Source organism: Lethenteron reissneri, chromosome 37 (assembly GCF_015708825.2).
Source record: "Lethenteron reissneri isolate LAM-NWPU_2019-01 chromosome 37, ASM1570882v1, whole genome shotgun sequence".
NCBI classification, from domain to species: Eukaryota; Metazoa; Chordata; class Hyperoartia; order Petromyzontiformes; family Petromyzontidae; genus Lethenteron; species Lethenteron reissneri.
In genome coordinates, this window is record NC_083815.1 from 7,978,154 (window position 1) to 8,004,459 (window position 26,306).

At 46.2% G+C, this 26,306-nt stretch overlaps 1 protein-coding gene across 1 annotated transcript in view; it reads left to right on the top strand.

Annotated features, from left to right (window-relative positions):
* LOC133351366 (tryptophan 5-hydroxylase 1-like) overlaps positions 1-6,511 on the top strand; it is a 28,350-nt gene extending 21,839 nt beyond the window's left edge. Inside the window, exon 11 of the mRNA XM_061566509.1 lies at positions 1,803-6,511. Coding sequence (XP_061422493.1) covers positions 1,803-1,977 — 175 coding nt within the window. The 3' untranslated portion in view covers positions 1,978-6,511. The remainder of the gene's footprint in view (positions 1-1,802) is intronic.
* The last annotated feature ends 19,795 nt before the right edge of the window (positions 6,512-26,306 follow it).

Sequence of the window (26,306 nt, forward strand, 5' to 3'; positions counted from 1 at the left end):
GAACCAAGAAGATGAATCCCTGCAGTCACGAAAGCTTTAAATCGAAATCAGTCTAATAGAGCTGTGTTCAATCATTTTCAGAGTGGGGGGGGGGGGGGCTGGGGGGCACTTTCGCCGATAAGACATCATCAGTGTGAGGGCCGCCACACTGCTTGCATGGGAGTGTTTTCACTTCGTTGTGCATTGTCGGGGGCTGCATATCAGGGCCGCACTTAAGGCCACCAGGAGCCGCCAAGTAGCCCGTGGGCCTTGCAGTGAAACGCGCTGTAAGTGGAGGGTAGTCAACGTACAGGGTGGCCCATTTATAGATGCCCCACTGATGTCTAATGACCCTCTCATTTTCAACCGGTAACTGAATGGTATGAAACAAATCAAAATGTTGGACTAATTGTCTCTCGGAAGAAAATGTAAATGTTGAATATGTGTTGGAAATTGGTCGGAGGCATGTAGAGGCTTTCAAACAATTTATCTTTATTATTTTAGTGAGGTACCTATAAATTATTCACCCCGTATATACAGAGTTGATGGCTGTTCAATTTATTCTCTAAATATGTTATGATGGCGAGATGATAATTTCTTTCAGTCAGTATCTCCCCTCTATTATCTCTAGGACATACCGATTGAATGAAGGCTCTAAAAGCTATTAAGGTGCATTTACTTTTTCGTATTACATTCCCTAATTGGAAATTACAGAATAATGTCATCGTGTCCTTCTGCTGAAATCCTTTAATGAGGCCAAAAACGTCTCTATTGACCACACCAGCTGATATTTGATCCTTTTGGCGGTACCCTGGGGTACCAAATAATACAAAATGGCCGAGGCAATTAAATCTGTTATTTCTGGGACACTATTTTTTTCCAGGGGTGTACTTAACTCCGCGACTGGGGTACCAATCAATCCGAAATCAGTACTACTCCGCGATTTCCAAACGCAGCGAGGACGATTGCGCTGAAACCCTGAACGCGCACGGTACGCACCGTAGTGGTGCCTCATCGTGTACAGCTCTTCGAGATGAGTCGATTGCCGCATCGCCGACCATCAGCAGACTAAAATTGACTGCATCACGGACATTATGCGAGAGCCGGGGTACTATCATACCCCGGGGTACCGCCATAAGGTTCATTTATACATAACGAGAAATAGGGCGTTTGACACTTTTTGCCGAGGTACATGGTTCAAACCCAGTGGCCGCCCTGATTAATACTGCTGTCTGTTTCCCACCGGATGCTAAAGACCACGTCGAGTTTTTAAAACCTAGCGCACCATGCATTGCCGTTGTCGTGGTCCAAATTTGAACATTATCCAGTACACGACTTAATTGGGTAAAACTACACGGCAACACCGCTTCCTGCTGGCCGACTATAGCTGTCTGTGAGATATCGCACCTTCACGATAGCGTTGTGCTATAACAATTATACGCACACGAAATGCGTCATTCACTTTTTATTCTAAAACACAACGTAACGTGATTCATGAATCCCACCTACACCAAACAGCCAAACAAATTAAATTTGTCACATGGGCAAGTTTTTACTCTGCCAACTATGATCGTTTCAGTTCATCGGTAAGCTGAAGAACAAATCATCACAATGAAATTGATCAATTATCGACGACATTTCACTTGAAACTGTGCAAAGCATCTTCAGATCATCGCATGGCCTCAATCCAAGAATGAAATATGACCGTTAGTATTGGCCGTGGAACCTACGTGTAAAGTTGCTTCGTTCCCTGCAACAGTGTCGTTCAAGGTAGGCGGTACACCACTCACTGATGTGTCGATGGCATCTTCTCCTGCCCACAGGGAGTTCGCCAAGACCATTAAACGGAACTTCACGGTGCGCTACAACCCATACACGCAGACCATTGAGGTGCTCAAAGACACCAGGATGATCGCCGAGATGGTGAAGGAGCTGCGGGCCGAGCTGGACACGGTCAGCGACGCTCTGCACCGGCTCAACAAGCACTACGGCGTGTAGGGGACGTGTCGCGCCAGTGTCTGCATGGGGGGGGGGAGGGGGGTGAGAGGGCACATGCGCGTCCTCTCACAAAGAACTACAACACTGACACTGGTGGACTTTGTGATAGGCAAAGGTAGGCAGGAGCTTCTGGCCTTCACGGGGTGCAGGTGCATGGGGGAGGGTGAGCAGAACTTTGTGGTAGGATAGGGTGAGCGGCTCGGAGGTTTGGCGCGACTGTGGGCATCGCGGTGGTGAGATGTTTACTACCTCGCCTGGTATGCAGGAGGTCGTGGGTTTGATCTCGACCCTGACGCCTGCTGCATATTTGGAGTTTGCATGTTCTCCCTGTGGCCACGTGGATTTTTATCCGGGTCATTCGGGTTTTCCTATTTAGAAGCGTGCATTTAGAGTATTTGGCTGATATAAATTTCCACGTGATAAGTCACTTCGTTGAGCTATCATTTGTGGCCAGGTCGCTTCTGCAAAAGAGCTTCACAGCTGAGTGGGCCATACCTGGTAAAATAAAATATTGTTTAGTTTAGAATTGGCCAGGAGTAACTTGCAAATGTAATCAGGAAGAGGTCAAGAAGTAATATGTGGAGTATGTGTGCAGGGTGGAGGTGGTAGGGTTGCCAAGACAGGCAGGCATTGGAGGGGCGCCCAGAGGTCAGTGACCAAAATGTAAATGCCAGATGAGACTTTAAGAGCAGAGTATGGAGGTCAATCGGTCAGCTGTGGGATCCAGCAGAAGGAAGTAATGGCCTCGTGTGGTTTACATCAACAGCAGTGGTCCTAATGACCTTGTCACATTCATACAGTCGGTAATAGAGTTGTTAAAAATAATTATTTTAGCGTTACCGATAATCCCCATGCAAAAAACACGTACAAAGCCAGTGATCGTTTGTGCCGCACTTTCAGAAATACGCGGCAAACCGCAGGCTGCAACGTTGGGCCCCAGGATAAATGAGTAAAGAGAAGTCGTGTACAACTAGTGCACAATTGGAGGTCTCCGTTGGAGGGGTACAACTGGAAAACACAGCAGGGTTGCTGTGTACCTAGGGCAGCTGTGGGAAGGCGATCCGGGTTAAAAATTCTGAAATATAGAGGCAGATGACAGCAGATTTTTGGAAAACTGAAGTTAAGAATGAAAAGCAACGTACCAATGTGCCTAAAAGGGAACGTTTATTTTTAAACTACATATTCATGTATCACTTGGTTTGACCTTTGGATTAGAAACGGACATTGACAAAGACAATGGAAGAAAAACCGTAATGGTTTAACCACAAAAAGCATGGAGAGATGCACGCTTGGAATTACTCCGAGAGACAGAAAGACGAGCGCGCTGATATTCATATTTATCGATGAAATCAACGTGTGGTTACGCCTCTCTTGCCGAACCGAATTATCTACTGTATAGCGAGGTGGGTTGTTGACTTGGGTAGCTGCAGGAATGGCGGTGCATGGCTGTAGCGCAGCAACTATAACGGCAGGGTTGGTGACATTAATCGAATATGCATAACACAAAGGTGGTTGTGTTATTATTGCAGTTCTATATTGGTGTAATTGCCTATTACAATTGCCTACTATTTTATTCATCACAAAGTCCACCAACGACAGTCCTACAATTTGCTGCTAAATATACTCATTTGTTTTGTTGATTGAAAAGATTGTTTTTATTTTTTAGTAGATAATCATTCTTATTTTCATAAAATAGAATTTTTATTTTGTAATGGGAATAGAAACTTTCATTTTCCCTCCAGTTAAAGATTCATGCACACTCAGCATCCACAACTGTTTTCATCTCGCCCTGATTGCTCACCAGTCGATGTCAGGAGCAATTTCATTCCTGGATCATTACCACTGCACACCTATCAGATAAAGATACGATACAGGGTGCTTCAAAAAAATGTTAACACTTCTGAGAATTTGCAACATTACCACAAGAAATGTGCCTCCGGGCACTAGAGACCACCTGGAGAAGATTCCAGGCACGCGTGTTGACAATGATGGCGAACACGTGGAGACTCTTTGACTTTTTGAAGTTATTAACATCACATTTGTTATCATGTCACCGTGTATTATCCGTTCTTTTTCCATAATAAGTGTTAACATTTTTTTGAAGAACTCTCATTATTTTTTATTTATTTAAAGTGTTGGCATTATACACACCCATCACACGTGCAGGCATGTACATAAACCCACAACGCACACTACATAATGCTTAAGCATATTCTGCATCCCATCATTATTTATTTTTTGCCATTCATATTTTGGCATCTTTTTAGGCTTACACACTCGTACACAACTTATAGTCTGAAGCCCTAACTCACCTGGCATTTGGGTACTTTCCAGACACATGGGCCAATAGCCAAGGTTAGTTAATCCCAGCACTGCTGATGTAAGTAACACTACACTAAATGCCGCTTAAAGTATTCGATACAATGCTTCAGGGATGCTGGCGCCTGAGCACATCGGAAGACTTACAATCCAGAAGCCGCTGGTTCGGTTCAGTCTCCCGGCATGCCGATTGGAATGATGGGACGCAATCTAGATTTGAAGTTTTCGTGACTGCAGGGATCCATACTCTGTGGTTCTTTCGGTAAAGTCACCTACCTACGTGACTTTACCTGAAAGAACCAAAGAGTATGATGGGACGCGTTTTTGAAATCCACCCCGCTCACTGTCCACCCAGCGGTACCCATGGCATCACCGCAGTTAGTCGACGTTTGCGTGTGGTGGGGTAAAGTGTTGGTTTTCCCACCTCTTACAGTGTGGAAGAGTAGGCCAAAACATTCTCTCGGAGTATCTCTCTTGAGGTCCCTCCAGTGGAGGCTGTTCCAGCAGAAGTGGCGTGGGCCAGCAGTTGCAGGGTTGCGCCTTTACATTCGGCAAATTCTTACGGCACATGGATGTTAGAAATTTGCCTTTCATTAGTACATTTCTCACATGCACGTGATACACAAAAAATCTCTCACCTTTCTCAAACGATGGAATATATTACAAAAAAAATACGAATACACACATACTCTATGTCACATTGATTATTACGGTGTAAAAGTTATATCGGTAATATTTTGTATCAGTATGTGACTAAACGTGTGGTTATATGCTTATTCATATTGATGTATTTATTTATTTATTCAGAGTGTAAAAAGAGGCAGACTAGGCGGGGATGATCCTGGAATATGTGAGCAGTTGCAATTCTCATGACTCAGCGGAGAGACTAAATTGAGGCTGGAAAGTTACTCGTTATTGCTCTTTCCACCTACCCCGTGGAAAAACGTTATAAAACTCCCAAAATAAACGTTGCACAAAATAATTGTTCGTGCACATAAAATCACATTATGGCAGCCAGTACATTGTACTGTGTACAGCTTGAACGAAATGAATATCCGTCCAAGCAATAGTAGTGATAATACTACTAATAAAAACAGCAATGCCATTCATTTGTTTATCTGGGAAGTCTCGCTTGGACAATGCCACCAATGGATGTGGCACGATTCGGCGTGATCCGTGTCTAGATACCCCACTGATTTGGAATGACCCATTTGCTCAACAAGTAATTGCTGCGTGTCCTACAAAGAAGAACGTTAAAAAGATGCAATCCTGCAACACTGTTGAGATTGGTGGTCGAGGCTTTGGGAAATAAAATGGGTTTTTTCTCAAGAGTGTAAATTTTCCCTTGTTGTTTTTAGTGAGATAATCGACACATGGATCCCCCCTGCACTTGAAACGGTGAACACATTACAGCGCAGAAATCCTAACGCACAAATTAAAATACAATTTCTTGACTTTCACCTCTGGGCCGCATGATTATCGAGCATCACAAATGTGGCGGGTCCCTTTGAGCCGTTATCCCTCCGTTTAAACTGGCGTCTTCTGTTATATATGTTTTAAAAATCTTCCTGAACACTAAACCTCCGCTGCGCTCAATTTGGCGTGCGCACTGAATCTCAAGAAAAATCTCCACCGGCTCGGGTGTTCGACTCCCGCTCGCTCGCTCGCGTGCTTCCTTGTGTAATTGTCCCCGTTCTGTACGCGCAGGGGGTGGTGGTGGTGGGGGGGGATGCCTCTATTGGAGCTGGAATTGCAAAAAAAAAACCCGTTTCTGTTTGGAAGTGCGAGACAGCACCGCGTCTTGGCTGGAGGCAGTGGATGTTTGCAAAATGATTTGGGGGGGGGGGGGGGGGGGGAATCTGTACTTGGGAAGTTGCATGAATACGATCGTGCTCGATAGAACAAAAAAAAAGTCGACAAAAACTACGGAAGAAACAAGCGATGAGAGTGAGGTTTCTTTTAGTTTTCTCGCGGAATTCGAGTGGAGCTTGCTACGGGTCAAGTGCTTGAGACAAAGGGGCCGCTGCAGAATACAAGAGGCGAGTACTTCATGCGAGACTCGCTGCGGATACATGTAAAGTCGTTCTTTTCTTGTGCACTAAATTATATTTTGAATATAAATCACAGCTTTAAAATACACAGGTATTGTCCATCTCAAGCCCGTGTATAGTGGAATTCATAGCAATAGAATGCATTTGCTCCGTTCTCTATATGTTAAATAAAGATTATATGAAACAATACCCTTGACGGTTGTGTTATTTGCTAACTCAAGCTCGAGAGGCACTTATTAAGGTTTGATTGTGCGTGTGCAGCGGTGAGCGCGCTGCGCTACGAACCCAGCGATCCCAGTACGATTTCCCGCTCACGGCCAACACCAGTGACGATTATCTGAACCAGTCTTCGGTCTCCCCTTGGTCGACTCAGCCTCAAATTAGTATAGTATCTGGTGCGGTGTGTAAACATCACTACCAGGGTGACAAAGGCATCTCGGCGTGATAGTGGCCACTCGCATTCCAGATGTAATTAACATGGGATGTTTAAACATAACATCCTCACATTGAATTAAACAACGTATTTAAAATTGAGCCTAAAGCGTTCCTCTGGCAATACATTTCAGCACAATATTTAAAAACAACCCACTCACGACACGTTATGCAAATTGCCAACGTGTAAATTCCACGGTGTGTTGTTTCACACCACATTTGACGGTACACATTAACACGGTGTGATTACAAGTGTCTACGCGCATTGTGCGCGTCCTGACAAGGCAATACAAAAAAGCAACTCAAAACTCAGCAGCAGCGCCGTGCAACGTTACTCCGTGTGCATGTGTCGTGACGGTAGAGCCTGCATGCGGTGTGAGTGGACTAGTGGCCACGGGAGGTAATGACAGGGAAGTCAGCCGACAATACCAGTGCACTAGTGGTCATGGGAGGTAATGACAGGGGAGTCAGTTGTGAGTGCGAAGGGACTGGTGACTACGGGAGGTAATGACAGGGGAGTCAGTTGTGAGTGCAAAGGGACTGGTGGCCACGGGAGGTAATGACAGGGGAGTCAGTTGTGAGTGCAAAGGGACTGGTGGCCACGGGAGGTAATGACAGGGGAGTCAGTTGTGAGTGCGAAGGGACTGGTGGCTACGGGAGGTAATGACAGGGGAGTCAGTTGTGAGTGCAAAGGGACTGGTGGCCACGGGAGGTAATGACAGGAGAGTCAGTTGTGAGTGCAAAGGGACTGGTGGCCACGGGAGGTAATGACAGGGGAGTCAGTTGTGAGTGCGACGGGACCGGTGGCTACGGGAATGATCGAGAAGGGAGCGTGGTCAGGTGAGGGAAGAGGACGGTGGAGTCTGCCGGTGGAGCGAGCGTCCAGAGTCAGCGAGAAGGATCGAGAAGGGGGCCGTGGCCTCGTGTTGGCATATAAAAGGGAGATGCGCGGGAGACTCGGGGCTGTTGCGGTGGGATCTCCGCCCGATGTCAAGTGAGCGTGTCTTCAATAAAGTGCCATCTCAAGAGAAGTGTGTCAAGTCGTCATTACACACGGACAGACATTGTCTATCCACTGCTGAACGAGGGCCTCACCATGCTACGCCGGTCGTGGGTTTTTTTCTTTCTCACCATAGTTCACCCCGCTGATCAGTGCGGGTTTTGCGAAGGTGGGGAAGCCAAGTAGAGGACGAGATTTTTGCTGCACCTTCTGCTGGCCAGCATGCAGCCTGTAACACCGGGCGTGCATGGTGGTCACCCATTCAAAGCACTATGCAGGCTCAACCCTGTCGAAGCTCCGATATCTGATGAGATCGGGGAAGCGTTAAAGCACTAAATTGACTGGCACCAGATTACTTGTCACGGTGATTGTCTCCCTAACAGCCTCAGTGTGCTTTAAGGTCAGCTGATAGTGGCAGCCTCTTCATTGCAAGGGTAAGGCTCAGGAGCAATGGAGAGGATGCTGTTTGTGTTTTTGACTCCACGCCTGTGGAACTCTGCTTGGTCATAGAAGAGGTTTTGCCCACAGTGGCTTTCAAATCAAGGCTCAAGGCCTACAGTATTTCTGTAACGAAACCTAATTATTTTATGCTTGTGATATTTTTACTGATTCGTTAACATTTCCTTCTTTTGGTGTATGTTTTACATTATTTTATGAGTGTTTCTTTTTAATGAGATTTGTCTTTGTAAATATTAATTTTATTTTAACTCACGTGACGTGGCTTTGAACTTTGTGGCATGAAAGGTGCTCTAAAAATAAATATGATTATAGGCAACTGGAAATAATAATGTACTAATATTTCAAGCAATGATCTTTCTTCAGAGCAGACAGTGGGCATATAGATTGTCTGACTTGCAGTTGGAGACCACAGTGTCACAGTGTGATGCCTTGAAAGCCCTGGAAATGCGCTGGGAAAATGAAACCTCAAGAAAGCAAGAGAAAATATTCAAGGTCTTTTTTGGTAAATGACATACGAACAGTTTACATGAGTGCGTATTTGGTAGCACCCAACTCATTGAACAAGCAAATATTGTTACACAAGCTGATTTAATTAAACGCTTTGTTCGATACTCACATTCCCCAAACGTTCATTCCTTCGTGTTCATCACTTTGCACTGCAGCCGGGGAATTCAAGCAGCAGCCTCCGTCGCTAGGGGAATTTGCTATTACCGTGCAAAATTCAATTAGTGGGTAATTTTTAAAAATATTCTCCCACTAAAGAAAAACAAACAAAAAATCCCAACAAGCCCTTTAAGCTTTTCTGGTCCCAGAACATGCCGAATCTTTATTTGATTTCGCATCGTAATGATGGATTTATTATACAGGTGAGGAGTGGTGGGTTGCACATTATCCGCCTATATACACTCTTGGTTACATATGTGGAGAATGTATTACATATGATAAGAGTCGTGAAGAGGTTTCCAAGAATTTATATTAAAAGTGCAGACTTGCAATTAAAAATGGGTAAGCTAATCCCTCTTTAATCTAACAGCCCGTGGGGACAAGGTGCCTTCCTCAAGAAGCAAGCCAGGCTGGAGAATTCTAATTTGTACATGAGCATGCCTTGTGAAAAACATAAAACATGCATTTGAGACCTTATTAACCGTATGTGTTTAAATATCATTAGCACGTTTCTCAACGATTGCTTGATATTTTCATAATGAGGCTTGTGGGTGCCTTTGCATTAAAATAAAGTGTTATTTAAAAAACGCATTGACGCGTCCGTGTACCGGTCGTTTGTCAACCCACTGCTGGATGTGGGCCTTCTGACACCGTGTGGTTTGTGCAGGCTATTTGACCATACTTCACCACGCTGGTCAGTGCGGGTTGGCGAATGTGGTGAGCTGAGACGTACAGTCCACCAATTAATTTTACTCCGCTGCCCACCACGGAAGCAGGAGTTGCAACCTCTCCGGGCTTAGCCCGGACGCTCCGGGAATTTGCTTTTGCGTTTGAGGTGGGGAGGAATTGATTTGGACCAAGAACCGGTGTCATTGTGTTGAACCTGCAGTAAATTGATAGACCTAGGCTGAATGATAAATATGTGCGGGTTTGGCCTGTCACACGCCCAAGTATTACGTACAGCATCGCGTAAATGTAATATGTTTATATGACCAATATGCAATATATGCACACTGCATGATATATCTCATACAGATGTGGTGTAGTAATGCACGCGCAGCTGATGAGAGGCACGTGTGGTAATGGAGTGCCGCACGTGCAGCTGATGAGAGGCGTCTGTGTGTGAGCTGCGGGTTGGCTGTAGGGCAGGTGGTGGGGGATACAATCCGGCGTGTGGGAACGCGCGGGGTTCATCTCCTGTCCTGAGCAGGTGTAGGAGTAGGGGTAGCTAGTCGGGATCAAGGTGTACCACGCGCGGCGTTAAGCGTGAAGTGTCGTGTGCGCCCACAACTGGGGCGTGTGGAGGTTAATCAAGAACTAGGGGTTCTTTGTTAAAGAACTCGGGGTACAGGCGCACCCGAACAACCATTTATACGGCCTTCGGTCAGGAAAGTCACGAAAAAAATTGCACACGAACGACGCATTCACGCAAGCACCCGATGCTTCGTTGAGAAGTTTAGAAATGAAATATCTTTTAATTGCATTATGTTTTTAATTAAATAATTGTATTTCTTCATTTAAAGCTTATATCATTTTAAATCTGGAAGACTTCATTGAAAAGGACATTTCGTGTGAATTTTCTCTCGTCGTTAAGTAGATGGCCTTGCTGGGGGTTCGGTTCGATGCAGAATTCACCAGTTATGGATTGCGGGATCGAGATATGGCGACATAGAGCTGCTGGCCGTGCGAGAAGACCGCCGTCTGCGGATCGATTCCAACGTAATCGAACGTCTGTCCCTGCGCCTCCGTCGTTCATGCAGTGGGCGCGTAGGTTTGCAGCGCCCCCTGCATGAAAACGGTGGGAAGTGCAGCATTCATCACAGATAGATAAAGTTGTGCACTTATTTATATAAATGAGCAGGTGTTACGTTACCTTGCCTCCGTGTGAGTTCCACACTACATTTGGTGTCAAAAGTCCGTTCCATGGTCAGTGTGCCGAGAGGGAATGTTGCTTGTGGTCACATTGTGCTGCAAGCCCCATTACAAACTGGCAGAATCTGTAGTGAACTTCAGACCCATGCTTTTGTCAATTTCGTTTTTTGGGGTTTGCCAGCTTTGACTTTATTCATACGTATATGGACAAAGTTCACGCGTGCTAAAATGTTTTACTTTAAAGTCGCATATCACTTGCAGCTAGGTGTTTGGGGCAGCTGAATGAAATCACGCGTGATATTTTAGGAGCCAAAAAGAGTTAAAATAGTGCTGAGGAGACTCATCTGATTAGTATTTACTCTCCGTCCTGATAAAGTACGGATGGCAACACCTATCCGCGTCTGTCACTACACTTCCTAACGCAAAATGCCAGTCAACCATCTGCTCTTCCGTCTCGGAGCTCAGCCGCAGAGATTATCCACCTGATGTAAATTTTGATTAAAAAATATATAATCATTTCTCCTTGACGCGATGGCTTGTTCAGTTGTAATTTAATATTGCTTTGCTGAATCCCATGCACCATTCCACGTACAATGTCAGAACCAGAGGTCATAAATACAAGGAATGTGCAAGAGACAAAAACCATTGCTAGATAAAAATGCTCTTTACAAACTGCAAAGTGTTGTTTTTGAGAGGTGTAACCTGGCCTGGAGAGTGGGCAAAAACGATCAATCTCGCCTGCAAATTGGTGCCCCAGCAGAGGGAGGGGGGGGGGTCTGTGGGGGGGGGGTCAGGGGTGGGAGGGTCTCCATCATCTACTTTTACCTCAAAAGCCAGTTCACTGATGAGACCGTGTACGCAGTGACCTTCCCGTGTACAATGGCCGTGGCGGTGAGGAGAAGGCGACGCTCAGGGTAGTGTTTGGTTTGTCTACAGTGCAGACCGGACGGGCGATGGGGCACGAGAGCTCCATTCGCGATTTGAATGTCACGAGGAGTTCACATCGCACTCGGAGGTCATCCTCTATGTTCACCGTGTCTCTCGGGTTCAACGAAATGAATGCCGCTTTGTGATAAGTCAACAGTGAGTGGTCACGCGGTGACAGTGGGCCCCAGTGCTGCTCGACTCTGTAAAGCTTACGTGTCGAACTAAACTGTGTTTTATCTTACCAAGTAAGTCCCCACTGAGCTATGTATCTCTTTTTCAGAAGCGACCTGGCCACGAATGATAGATCACGAAGAAGTGGCGTATCACGTGGAAATGTATAGCAGCCAAATACTCTAAACGCACGTTGATTCTAAATGTGGAGGGAAAAACCCGAGGACCCGGGGGAAAATCCACGCGACCACGGGAAGAACACCCAAACTCCAAATGTACAGCAGGCGCTAAAGTCAGGATCGAACCCACAACCTCCTGCATACCAGGCGAGGTAGTTAACATCTCGCAACTCATCCTGTCATCAACATTCTGCAGCCAATGAATACCACTCTGTGGGAGTGTCATCAGAGGTTAGCATATGGAGAGACTCGCCCCCCCAGCATAAAAATGTGGCATTTCCATCATTGACTCAGAATATTTATTTATATTGGAGGAATCTGATGAGCTATAAAGCTCGTTATTCACAGATGTCCAGTCGTAGCAGGTCACAACGTAACAAAAATACACAACCACGATAGGAGTGAAAAGTGTAGGACTCGTGGCGACCAACAGAGATGAGAACTTTCTAGATTTGAAGTTTGAGATGAGAATTCCCACACGCTCATTTGAGCGAGCGGGTAGACAATGGGACATTAGTTCTCTTGACGATGAAAATCTATCAATAGGAATGTGTTGTGTGTTTTCACAACGCGAATTTGATATAACGCAATGAATGTATTATGGAACACATTTCTTTACAACGCGGATGAGAATTAGATATAACGCGATCGAGTCGAGGGAACAGAACTACGTCTCGCGAGGAGGAGTAAGCGCTTGTACAGCTGCCTCGGCGTAGCATTACACAAGGCGGGATACTGCTGGATGCTTTTAGATGCTTCCCACAAATCTTTGTTCAGCTTGCGTACGCATATCACGTATTATAGCCGACCGTGTTTTACACTATATTTTATTTTATTTATTATAAAGAGATTTTTCATCTCGCGGTGTTCTTCAGGAACGCAACTTCTGCGTTATGGGTGAAGGGGTGAGCAGAGGTGAGCTTTGTTTATATTGCAGACAGGATCATCCTTGCATCTCCAAGACGACTCAAAATCCTGACGCGCACGTGCACGTGGGAGTTGGGTGCATGGCCTGGGTATGGTCAAGTAGGAGTCTTATTCCGCGGTGACGTGGGGGGTGACCATCACCGGATCCTCTTCGCAGCGACGTTGTCTGCAAACTTACTCCACTTGTGTCTGAGAAATGCGAATAGTTGCAGACAATTAAGAAGATAAACAGGTGGGTTTTTTTGTTTTGCAAATCCTACAGCTCCCGCGGAGAATAGGAGAGAGACGTGTGTAAACTCGGGCCACAGATGAGTGGAGTTCTACTCTATATCTAATAGATTATTTCCACCACACGTGTGTTAATATCCATACACGCCGGCATTCGTGAGTGGTTTTCTGCGCTCTCTGTGCAATGACCTCGCATCCCCGCCGAGCCATTTTGTTAGGGCTAAGTGACAAGCTCTCTGCTTGCTAGAAGCCAAACTCAACAATGATTAGATCTTCAACAGAGACACACGAGTTATTGCACAAATCACAAGAGAGGACAAAACAAATAAACTCCACTTTTTAAGCCAACGAAGAAAAACGACTCCGAGCAATATCGGGCTCCCCAGACTATAGACATTTTTTTATATATATATATTTTTGGCACCGGTACTCCGCAATCGCGTTTTAGTCGGTGCGTGCAAGTCAATCGCTTGTTTTCTGATGATTACGAACGCATGTGTCCGTGCGATAACCTCGTGCACACACACGCGTACGCACGCGCACGCAAGCACACGTGCGTGCGTGCGCGTGCGTGTGTGTCCAATTGAGCAATGCTGTGAGCGCGTGGCCATAGGGGCACACTTTCAAAGCTATTGCGCAACGCTGCACATGTTTATGTACGCGTTATTTTTTTTTAAAAGAGGGATAACCTTGGACCCACTGAGCCATGGACACGGAGGCAAATCAATGCTGACCACGAGCTTAGCCAGCCAGATATCCACCTTCCAGTGTATTACATACGTGTTATTAAAGTCACAGTGTAATGTTGGGGGTGGGGTTAAAAAGGAAACCAATAACGATGGGGAAAATACAGCTGCACCTAATTCTCGGGAATTGTTCAAGCAAAAAAAAAGGACTCTTAGAAACCACTTGGAATTCAGTTAATGGACTGTGCAGCAAAGATGTATTTCGTGCCAAAAGACATTTAAAATGTATAATCTTGGCAAATGTCCCAAATTACTCAAAGCAATGGTGTGCTCAAATAATGGATTGTAATACTCGCACCATCCTGGGCACCATTCATTAGCTCATCTGGAAGTGCAATTTACTTTCTCTGGTTATCGACACGAAACAGGAAGCATTCACCTGTAGGGGTGGGGAACCTTTTTTCTGCCAAGGGCCATTTAGATAGTTATAACATCATTCGCGGGCCATACAACATTATCAACTTAAAAATGATCCTGTTATATTTGGTCAAACATTTAATCAACTCACCCCTAATGTGATGGCTGGAACTGCTTCTCTTTGGCGAGGCGTGTGATGTTAGCTGGTATTGATGATGTTGCTGCTACTCGCAACTGCTTTTCCAGGTTTGCTCCTAGATTTATTGAATTTCGAGTACCGCCTGCGGTTGCCTTGGCAGGGCCAGACCAGATGATTTCGCGGACCTTATACGGCTCGCGGGCCGGACATTCCCCACCCCTGCTTTACCAGGTGATTATTGCAAAGCATTCCCGCAATGGCAATGCGACTAATTTCCTGCAACTTCCAATACTGTGCATCTGCGGTAAACATGTACATCATACACGTACGTACAACGCGCGCATTGATGAAGCAAGCCGTTGTGTACAACCCATGATGTGAGAGGATGGATAAACAAACCCTCAGCTTGCGAGGGTTGAAACGTATCCACGGCATGACGTCAAATACGGATCTTGCTCTCATCGCTCACAAGTTGGACTTTCTTGTTGCTGTTATTGTTATGATTCTCGCACACACGTGTCGCTCGGTTGAGGTGGAAAATGGGCCCTCTGAGCGTCACAGCCAGTGGTGGGTTCGTATGAAGCAGAGGGCATGTGCCAGCAGGGGTAGGTCCGTGTGGCACACAGCAAATACATTTGCGTGAGCGAGCGCGCGTGCGAATGGCAAGATAAGCAGGGCATGGCCGGAGGTCGTTCCGCATGTGAATCCGTAGGGAAAGAGTAAATATATGTATTTTACGACTTGGTTGTATTTTGCCTGTGGGTTTGTAGAGTTAGTTTAGGCTTTGCACAACAAAGCATCAACAACGTGGTGTACAATACAGAATTATTCCAGCATACGGGTTACAGACTTGATACACTTTGTGTATGTTATTTAAGCAGGAAAGAGCCCATTAAAATCCACTCTCGCTTTTCGAATGTAGACCTGCGAACAACGACCACACAGCAGACATCTCCATAATCGAGGTTTTTGTGGTTAGATTATGTAAATATAAATGCGTCGTTAAACCCGCCACCACCCGACACAGCCAATTAGTAAGGTTTGTCACGTAAACAGAATACAGTAGATCCCTCGTTTATCGCGGTTAATGGGGACCGGAACCCCTCGTGATAGGTGAAAATCCGCGAAGTAGGATTGGCCCCCTAGGAATTTCCGTATATGTGTGTGTGGGTACCAGAATGTTTAAAATATGTATATTTATACTTTATATATATATTTTACTTAAATCTATTTAATTATAAAACCTTAATATTATACATTCACTCTCTCTCTCTCTCATACGATACGTATTATGGTGTTCTACACTCACCAATGACAGTAGTATCTTGAGACTTGACTCCAGTAATGACGACGACGACGATGACAATGACGACGACGACGATGACAGACCTGTGCAGTTCGATGAATGTGATGATGAATGATGATGATGGTGGTGTTACTGCACAGGTATACTGAGGCCTTTAAATCAGTTCGAAAAATCGGCGATGCACTGAGGCCGCGAAACTTGAACCGCGAAGTGGCGAGGGATCACTGTATGCCAATTCGTTACAAGTGTTGAGGAGTAGTGTGATGACGTGATGGGGTAGTGGGATGACATCATGTGACGGGTATTGTCAGGGGGTACTTAAGGGGGAACGGGGTCGTTGTGGGAGCCTGGGATGTGGAGCGGTCGAAGAAGGCCGGACGGTGTTGGCTGAAACCCCCGTTGGGGTTCGACGTGTGAGAGAGCCGAGGGGACAGCCGAGGGCTGGGCCCGAAGAAGTCTGTGAGAGTCGGCTGAGAATCAGTGGGGCTCTTCTCCCCTCGGTCATGGCGGTGTTGGCTGAACCCCCGTCCCAAGTCGATAGCCGAAGTTAGGCAAGAATAGGGTCTGGGATCCACGGGACGGACTGAGTGTAGTGAACACCTGTTTCTCGTGTGAGTGTGTTATCCCTCTTCTTGGTTCTTTCGGTAAAGTCACGTAGAAGGGAAGTAATAAAATAATAAAAATAAAACATAATAAAATAATTCTCACGACTTTTCCGCCACAACGCAAGCAGCCGTCCTCAGGTGAAAACCAGGTCCGTCGAGGCGACAGAGTCTGAATGACACCTGAGGACGGCTGCTTGCGTTGTGGCCGAAACGTTGTGAGAATTATGTTATTATGTTTTATTTTTATTATTTTATTACTTCCCTTCTACGTGACTTTACCGAAAGAACCAAGAAGATGAATCCCTGTGTTATCCCTGTTAAGAAAGCGGCGCAAGCCCTTCCGAGAAGTTCCATCTTCGCGTCGTTCTACATGACACAACACGACAGGGTATTTTAACGACGAGTCGAGAAACCTGCCGTACCCGAGGGAACGAACTGGCGACCTCTTGATTGCAAGTCCGCCGCGATAACCAACGTAAACACGGCGTTCGTCCAACGAATACACATTAATTGGGAAGAAAAGGGTGAGATAACAAGTATAACCCGTAAAAACAAAGTTTTTCACTATAAATCCTTTATATGCGTGGCGGCTAGAGTCCTCTCGTCCTCTGGCTTGAGATGGCTGCCACCTATGGGTCAGATGATTGTCTGCCAGTATTAAGCAATTGATAATTAAATATTTTATTTGTTTTCCCTAAACAGTGTAAAATTTTGGAAAACATTTTTCACGAACATTAATTGTCTCGCACAACGAGTCTGTGTGCAAAATGTCAGCTCGATTGGATCACGGGAAGTGGGTTAAAAAACGACCGAAAGATTTGCACGGTCCTAAGCAAGCAAGCGAACACGCAAGCAAGCAAGCGAACTTAATATAAAGGATTTAAAAAAGAGAGTAACCCCAGCGAATGCAATGGAAATATTGCCAACGTTATTTAAAGTCCACGCTTCATATCAGATGGCAAAGGCCTGCTAATGACGGGGTGGAAAGTATCAGAAACTACTTGGCGATTGTGAGGATATTTACAGAAGTACCCCCATTGCGCACAGTGCCAACGGCTGGAAGGGACAATCCTGAACCTCTTTGCAGAATTACTCGTTCACAAATCCCAACCGACACAAAGACAAAGATCCCCCGTATAGCCTTAACAGACTGTAGGGGCAAGTGCTGTTAGCGAGCACCTATGAAGGCCGGAACGGTACACGAGGGGGTGGGGCGGCCAGCACCACGCCCGACCACCTTTGTCTCCCCAGTGGCGATGTTTACAAACCGCACCAGGTACTCATTTCAGGCTGAGTCGACCTAGGGGAGGCCCAGGACCGGTTCAGAAAATCGTCACTGGTGTTGGACGCGAGCGGGAATCGAACCCGGGTCGCCAGGTTCATAGCGCAGCGCGCTAACCGCTGCACACGCACAATCAAACCTTAATAAGTGCATCTCGAGCTTGAGTTAGAAATAACACAACCGTCATATATATAAATCCCAACCGACACAGACGCACACACAGACACATACACACAGGCACACACACACAGACGCACAGACAGACACACACAGACACACACACACAGACGCACACACAGGCACACATACACAGACACACACACAGACAACACACAGACACACAGACACACACACACAGACACACACACAGACGCACACACAGACACACACAGACACACACACAGACGCACACACAGGCACACATACACAGACACACACACAGACAGACACACACACAGACGCACACACAGAGACACACACACAGACACACACACACAGGCACACACACACAGACACACACAGACACACACACACAGCCCCACTGCGCTCCCAACGCGCAGCTCGAGGAAGTCAAGCTGCGCCTCTCGCCCTCAGCGAAGTAAATTCTCGTGTCAACAAACCAACGACGTTGACCCGGCAGATGGCGGTGTGCTTCTGCAGCCACGAGTTTATTCGACGCGTATTGGCAGCAGCAATTGCACGTTTTGATAAATGGCGCAACAGCAGTGGCCCCCCCAAAGCTTGCTCGCTCACGTATCTCCGTTTAATGCAATTGATAATGTTGCGTAACGGCAGCGGAATTTTCATATAGCACCCCCCCCCCCGCAGAAATAAATGTACAACTGCATGACATTAAAGTTTTAGTATTCGTCAAACATTGGCTACGATATCAGTCACAATATCATCATCAGCTATGATCAGTCCACTGTTGGATGAAGGCCTCCGCAAGGGGTTGACATCTCTCGCAGTCAAGCGACGTAACGATTCCATTTGTAACTGCACGTACGCCGATTGTATCAGGAGACACCGCCAGGCAGCATCTTGCGCGCCTCCGATTAGCACAGTTGGATACGTACGGTGCAAAAGAAGTTCAACATACGTACGTACACGATGGACGAGGCTGGTCACGTGATGGCATCCAAAGGAGGGAGCATCTCCAAGAGGATGACCACCTCGGAGATGGAGCGTTGAGATCACTCCACGTGCAGGAGTGAGCTGAATTGTAACAGAATTTGATTGCTGAGGGGTTTTGACCGCGTGGAGAGACCTTCATCTAGCAGTGGATAGACAATGGCCGAGGATGACGACTACGATAATGAATACAACCATCCATTAATTATGCATGCACACACACGCAGGCATACACACGTGTGTGTGTACGCGCATGTGACCACTGCCTGACTCAACTTAAACGGGCGCGTGCAGTACAAGCACGCATACAATACGATACATACACGGATTTACGTGAATATACAGATGCACCTATTGATACATTAACGGAGTATATATATGCATGTGTACTGACGATTTGACCCGTCACTGACAGACTGCTCATATACTGCTTGGAGACTGGCTGGACCATTGCATTTTGGCAAACATCGGTGACACGACACCTGCAGGGCCATTCGGGCCAAGCCATGTGCCATGAAAGAGAGGGCAATGGCTGAGATCTCTTTTCGTCAATATACACGTGAGTGCAAGATCAGTTCTCTTCATTGGTAGCGATGATGGCTACACTGCGATGATGAGACAACGAGATGCACATCACGTGAGCTGGTTCTATGCTTGCGTGTGATGGGAACAATATGTTCAGGAGCTATGGAAATGTCGAGGTCTGCTGGCAACGAGAGGGCTTCATGAGTTCGTGTCCTTTTGCTCATCCTCCTCCTCCTCAACTGAAGACGCACAGGCCGCAGTGGTTTACCATATGGTCCACACGTGGGCTCTCGCGACCAGTATTATTCATAATAAAGGTTTTTGGCTTAGATCGCGTATGTACACATTTATACTTACGCGATCTAACCAAAAAACACGTTCATTATGAATATGGTCTACAGTTTGACTTGCATGGCCACAATCCCACTACTATGGCTTGTGTCTTTAATTTTCCATTCATGAAGGAGATGTGCGCAGCGGCCTGTTGATGTTCTGATGCGGTTGATGGTGACACCACCCGTGTCTTTGGGGAGGAGGAGGAATGCCAAAGCCAGGCTGGTGCGATGTTAGAGTCTCGAATGAAGCGTTCGTTCTGCATGATCGCGTTCATTCCACTCCCTTCTGGGCGGGTGACGGTCGGTCACCTTCTCGGGGTGGCTGCACGTGTTACGTGCTTTCACGTGAACCTTTGACGACAGCGAACTCCGTCATGAGACCTCCTTTGCCAGTACCAACATATGATACAGCTGTCGTGGCTGTGACGGTTCCACCTGAAGACGGAGGCTTGTGTTGCCTCCGAAACGTCGTGATTTTAATTTATTTATTTTATGTCACTTTTATTACTTTTTTAATGTTTTACCTACGTGACTTTACCGAAAAAAACATAACAATATGAATCCTTGCAGTCACAAAAGCTTCAAATCTTGAATATGAGAATCGGGTTTCCCCCTTTTATCTGGCAACAGAACAGTTGTGTTAAGATGTTAAAACACCAAACTGAAACCTTTTACAAGGAATCATGTCTGCATTAACCACAATACCTGTGGTCAAAATGCAAACAAAAACACATACTCTGATAATATATGCATTGTATTTGAAACTGATTGGTCCACACCAAAGACAGCTTTTCTTTTGAGCCTCGTCTCAAACGGTGTCAGACCAGAGGACGCCAAGAGGCGTACAGCTAACTCCGTCACCCGTGCAAAGTGGATGTCATGAATTTGTATCGGTGCACGATGCCTACGTAATACACCTAGACCACTGGGTTGAACACTCAAGTGGCCGTCTGTGTCTTGCTCTGCAAGTGTTCCCTTGTTTCCTTTCACGTGGAAAAGCGTGTCAGCCACGCAGCTGTGGGATTAGTAATAGCTGTTGTGTAACAGTTTGCCTTACGTTGAACGCAGGATGCCAATTGCTTTAACAGTGTTGTGCAAAGGAGTTTATATAACAGCGGCACTGAGATGCTGTCCTCTCTAAGCGATCATGATCTTCCCGGATGACACGGTAGTTCAAGTTCGGGAGGAGCCTTACAATCGACAGGCAGAGAGTTCCAAATCACAGTACTGTCCTGCATTTACCTCGGATATGTTGAAAAAGTTCATAACATTGCGACGAATGGCGGTACATCAAGTGGCTACACAGGGTGTAACGCGAACCAGTTACGTACCAACAACTACGGATCAGACTATTCTGAGACGTGCAGTGCATCACGAGCCTCAGAATTGACGCATTGTTCGACTCCTATTATCATGCCTACAAAGTCAACAAAATAATTAGTGTGCACATGCACGACCCCTTCTCAATCTACTGCTGGATGAAGGTCCCATCATTCTACGGAGGGCACGGGTGTTGTTTGACCATACTTCACCACGCCGACGAGTGTGGGTTTGTGAAAGCAGGGGACACAGATGTGGAGGTTTATAAGTACTGTACATGTACAGTAAACCATTGCATTTGTCTGCACTGCCCTCTGCTGCCCACAACGTAACCTTGTAACCTATAACACCTGTTATTAGTAACGGTGGTCACCCATCCAAGCACTCACCACACGTAAACCTGCGGGGCTTCCGAGAATTGAAGGGTTCGGCCACATTCCGTTTCATTGTGTCACAGCGAAGCGGAGTGGCAATTAGTCGGGAAATTCAACAACGCTCATTCTATGGATAGACTCACCCCTGATGTGGGAACGTGGAATTCCCCACCACAGAATCGGGCCAGTGGACGAGAGAGATGCATTCCATATTTGTATGGATGAGTGCAAAACCACTTTCGAGAATTCAACTGCCAAACCTATAATACGTTGTGCTTCGACAAGGTCTCTTCTATGCACAAAGCACACGTCTTTGGTCGAGATGTATATGGCATCGAAATGCAGCCACATCTAAAGATGTTCTACGAAACAGTGGGGGGGGGGGGCATCACGGAGATAGAAACCCGCGTTATTTCTCATCGAGGGAAAGCGACAGTCATAGGCAGCAGAGAACAAGGGCCTTGAGTCAATAGCAGCTTTATTGACTCCCTGGCCCAGAAACTGGAATTCCAGACCGCAAGGGCAGCACAACAGAAAGAGTGACCTCCCACTGAGTGAAAGTTGACAGCGGGCTTTGACAAGAAGGTCTTGGTTGCTGGAGCGGAGAGTGTGTGGAGGGGAGCAGAGAGAGATGAGAGAGGAGAGGTAGGCAGGGGCAAGTCCTTGGAGGATATATTTTTTTTCAAATACGGCGAGGGCGATCTTGACAAAGAGAAAGAAACGAGAGCTGTAGCTGAAAAGTAAACAAAAATGCCTTTGGAGATGCACGCTGGGCAGCTGCATTGATCGGGTGAGCGAAGCCCGCATTAGTCAGATAACAAATGTGAACGGGAGTGCCTTTACGTTGACTGTTATTAACCATGCAAAAAAGATTTAACTACACTTTTTTGGACCATCTTATCTGACAGGCACTATTTTACTTTACCGAGTGTTAACATCCCCAGCGTTTAACAGTACTCTCTTTATTGTCAGCCAACACTGGTATAAACATGGGCATTTTCGTTCTCTTCTATCATGTGCACCAACAGGTGCTTGTGCACAGGCATGTCCACGTACACTTGCACCCCGTGCTCTCTTTTAGCCCCGCCCCCCTCCCGATACGTTCCATTCATTGGCTACCACATTTTGATAAGCCCCCCCCCCCTCTCCTCCCCCTTAACTTGTATTTAAGAGCTTGCATCTTGGAATCCCTGCCTCACTTGATGCAGCAAATCTGGCTGTGACGGTCCCACCTGATGACGGAGACTTGTGTTGCCTCCGAAACGTCGTCATTTTATTATTTTATTTTTATTAATTTTAATTTCATTTTTTACCTACGTGACTTTACCGAAAGAACTAAGAGTATGAATCCTTGCAGTCACGAAAGCTTCAAATCTAGAATTGTTAAGTGGGGCTTGTGCAGGACGTGTCACACCACGCAAAGTGGGGTGACGGCCAGCGGGCGAGACTCGTGATGAAGTGGCAACCAGCGGAGCGATCATCGCACGCGGACAGGATGACGTATGTGCGTACAAGTATTTTGATTTAAAGCTTTCGTGACTGCAGGGATTCATATTTTTGATTATTTCGGTAAAGTCACGTAGAAGGGAAATAATAAAATAATAAAAATATAAAACAATACAAATTCAGCAAGAAAATTTGAAATAAAGAGTTTTTTCAAATTTTCTTGCTGTGGATGTCACACCTGATGATGATTGCTTGTGTTGCAGTCGAAACGTCGTGAGCATTTTTCTTGTTTTACATTTATATTATTTTATTATTTTCCTTCTACGTGACTTTACCGAAAGAACCAAGAATGTGTGAATAAGTATGTTGAACTTCGTTCGCACCGTACGTAGCCAACCGGGCTAATCGGAGGTGCGGGGGAAAGGCCAACAAATTGAACACAAGACACCGTTCCAAAGAAATGAGTTTGCAATCTGGATGATTAAAAAGTGGACAGCCCTAGTGGCTTCCTTTGAAGAGCCGTCTGAAAGCGTGCAATGGCGGTGATCGTCTCTGTCCGACGGTTAGCCAACAAGCCGCCGCTGCGAGGGTGAACGTAGTTCGCTCCTTGGCGAGATCAGCAAAGTGTTGTGGTTCACTTGCGGCAAACGCTTTGTGTGTGTAACGAGTGCGAACTTGTAACGCACTCGTTTGGCAACTGACAGCCCACACAGCTGGGCGAGCACCGGAGAGATTTGGTCAGCGAAGAAATGAAGGCGCTGATGCCCTTCTAAAGCGCGAGAGCGACATGGATTGTGGCATCACCGGACCATCGGGAGCGTACATATACACACACACAGGATACTAAGTAAACATGCATACACACATATATATGTTACCAAGCACATGTTTAGGTCTGCACGGCACGCAAGGGTGTGGTGCTTAACATACCCTTCCACCTTCTTGGTTCTTTCGGTAAAGTCACGTAGAAGGGAAATAATACAATAATAAAAATAAAACATGATAAAATACAATTCTCACGACGTTTCGGCCATAACGCAAGCAGCCGTCGTGAGAAATATTTGATTATGTTTTATTTTTATTATTTTATTATTTCCCTTCTACGTGACTTTACCGAAATAACCAAGAAGATGAATCCCTGCAGTCACGAAAGCTTTAAATCGAAATATACCCTTCCACCTTTTTCTTAGCAGCGTTCAAGTTCAAGACATCACACTGCATACTAATTTTATACCGACTTGACCTAGTCGAGACCCGTGACATGTTCACGTCGGGATTGCCACTGGTATTGTGCTCGGCCCAGAATTGAAACTACGATGCGTTTTGGGATTGTACCGCGCGCGTTGTTCGGAACGCAATGTCCGACGTTCTGCTCCACGTGACGGGCGCTCCTTCGGGAAGTGAATTGCAAGCCACGTGGAGCGAAACTTGGGACATCGCACGACCCGGAACATACCACGGAGATTGAAACGGAACAACCACGAGACGCTGCGCATTGATTACAAATCGGTAACCACAGTTGTAGCTCAGTGTTCTAAGCACTCTGCCTGCACTGCTCCCATTATGACTCTACAAAAAGACAAAGATCCCCCGTGTAGCCTTAACAGACTGTTGGGATAAGTGCTATTAGCCAACACCACGCCCGGCCGCCTTCATCTCCCAAGTGCCGATGTTTACACATCGCACCAGGTACTCAATTAAGGCTGAGTCAACCTAGGGGAGGTCCAGGATAGGTTCAAATAATCGCCACTGGTGTTGGCCGTGAGCGGGAATCGAACTCGCGTCACCGGGTTCATAGCACAGCGTGCCAATCGCTACACTACGGCTCCCCTAAACAGATTTTTGTGACGATGTGTGACGAGGGGGGGGGGGGTGTGAGAAATGTGACGTCACATCAAAATGTGCAACTTTAAATAAATATAGAATTGTTATAACAACACTAATTGTTATAACAACACTCCTACACCATCAGAGTGCAGCGCCACATTAAACACACACTACAACGACAATAGTTTAAAGCGATTTGAAGCATGTCTTAATTTCAAAATGGAAATATGGTTTGGGGGGGTGGGGCAGAGCTTTATGACGTCATATTTGAGGGGGGGGTCTGACTTTTTGTGACGCCGTGTGACGAGGGGGGGGGGGGGGTCAAAAATCGCGTGACGTCATTTATGGACGGCCCCCAACAGCACTTTCCCCAACGCTCTGTTCAGGCTGGGGGATTTTTTATTTTTAGAATGGAAACGCGCCATCGTCCCTCGTCACGGAACGCTGACATCGATGGAGAGAAGCTTCCATACGGTAATCGTGGAGTTTCTTGGCGCAGCACTCAGCAACGCTTTGTCTCCGCGGGTTCGTTCGAGTGATGTGGAGAGGCTGCCGAAGGTGAAATAACTTGACGCGTTTTAAAGTAATTTTTGATCCGTTGTTTGCAGTTTTTTTTTCTGCTGTTGCGATTATGAGGATGAATGTTGACTTATTGTCAAAACGTGAAAAGGGCATTTGTGAATTTATTTTCACTCACATCCATCACGAGTTACGCCGCATAAGTATTATTTAAATGCGAATGAAATGAATAAAAAGGTTTATCTGTTGAAATGAGCACTATGGGGGGGGAGTAGGGGAACACGTTTCTCTTGGCAGTTCTGAGCGGGTGGTGGCATTTCTACGTTCCCATGTCAAGGCACCCGTTTGTTTATGGGATGACCACATTTGATATTTTACAAAGATTTAGTAATTTATAAGAGGTTTTTTTGGGGGGTTAGATCGCGTAAATATATAAATGTGTCGTTAAACCCGCCACCACCCGACACAGCCAACCAGTAAGGGTTGTCACGTAAACAGAACGTGGCCAATTCGTCACTAGTACAGCAACACCGGTTGTGTTGGAGAGCCAAGCCACAACATTTACAATCTGAGTACGACGTTTCACCAGTAATTTATCAACCCCCCAAGCAGAATTTTAATGAGCTATCTTCCAATGTTAAATCAAATGCTCCAACTACAGTGCCGGTTGGATGTACGCAGTTACCTAAGATTGTATCCCAGTACAAGGTGCATCTCGGCGCAGGTAAATTGAGAACTTGCTTTGCCACACCGCCATTCATCATCACGATCCATGGGGTAGATGGCCCGTATGTGTCCACTGCACATTTCATTATTCGTTTCCACTTTGGTCTGTCTCGTGCCAATATGCTCAAGAAGTGCCGCATCTTTATGGTACCAATCTCTGATATCGTCGTCAAAGCCGTTCTCTGTTTGGTCTTCCTCTCCCAATTTCGGTTCCTTACATTTTTACGAACAACTGTTAATGTTGCTGTTTTTGTCCATCCTACATATGTGTCCAAACTTAGTGGCAATTTCCTTCTCATCACTGCCTGCATCACCAGGCCTTCTTCTACACGCAAGCACGGCACCACCGCCCCTCACCTCGACGCATAACGATCGTCCTCCATCCAAGTTTCCACGAGCTCGGCATTGAACCTCGAACCGACCACGTGTTCTCCACAAAGTCCGAGCAGTTGCCACAAATCAA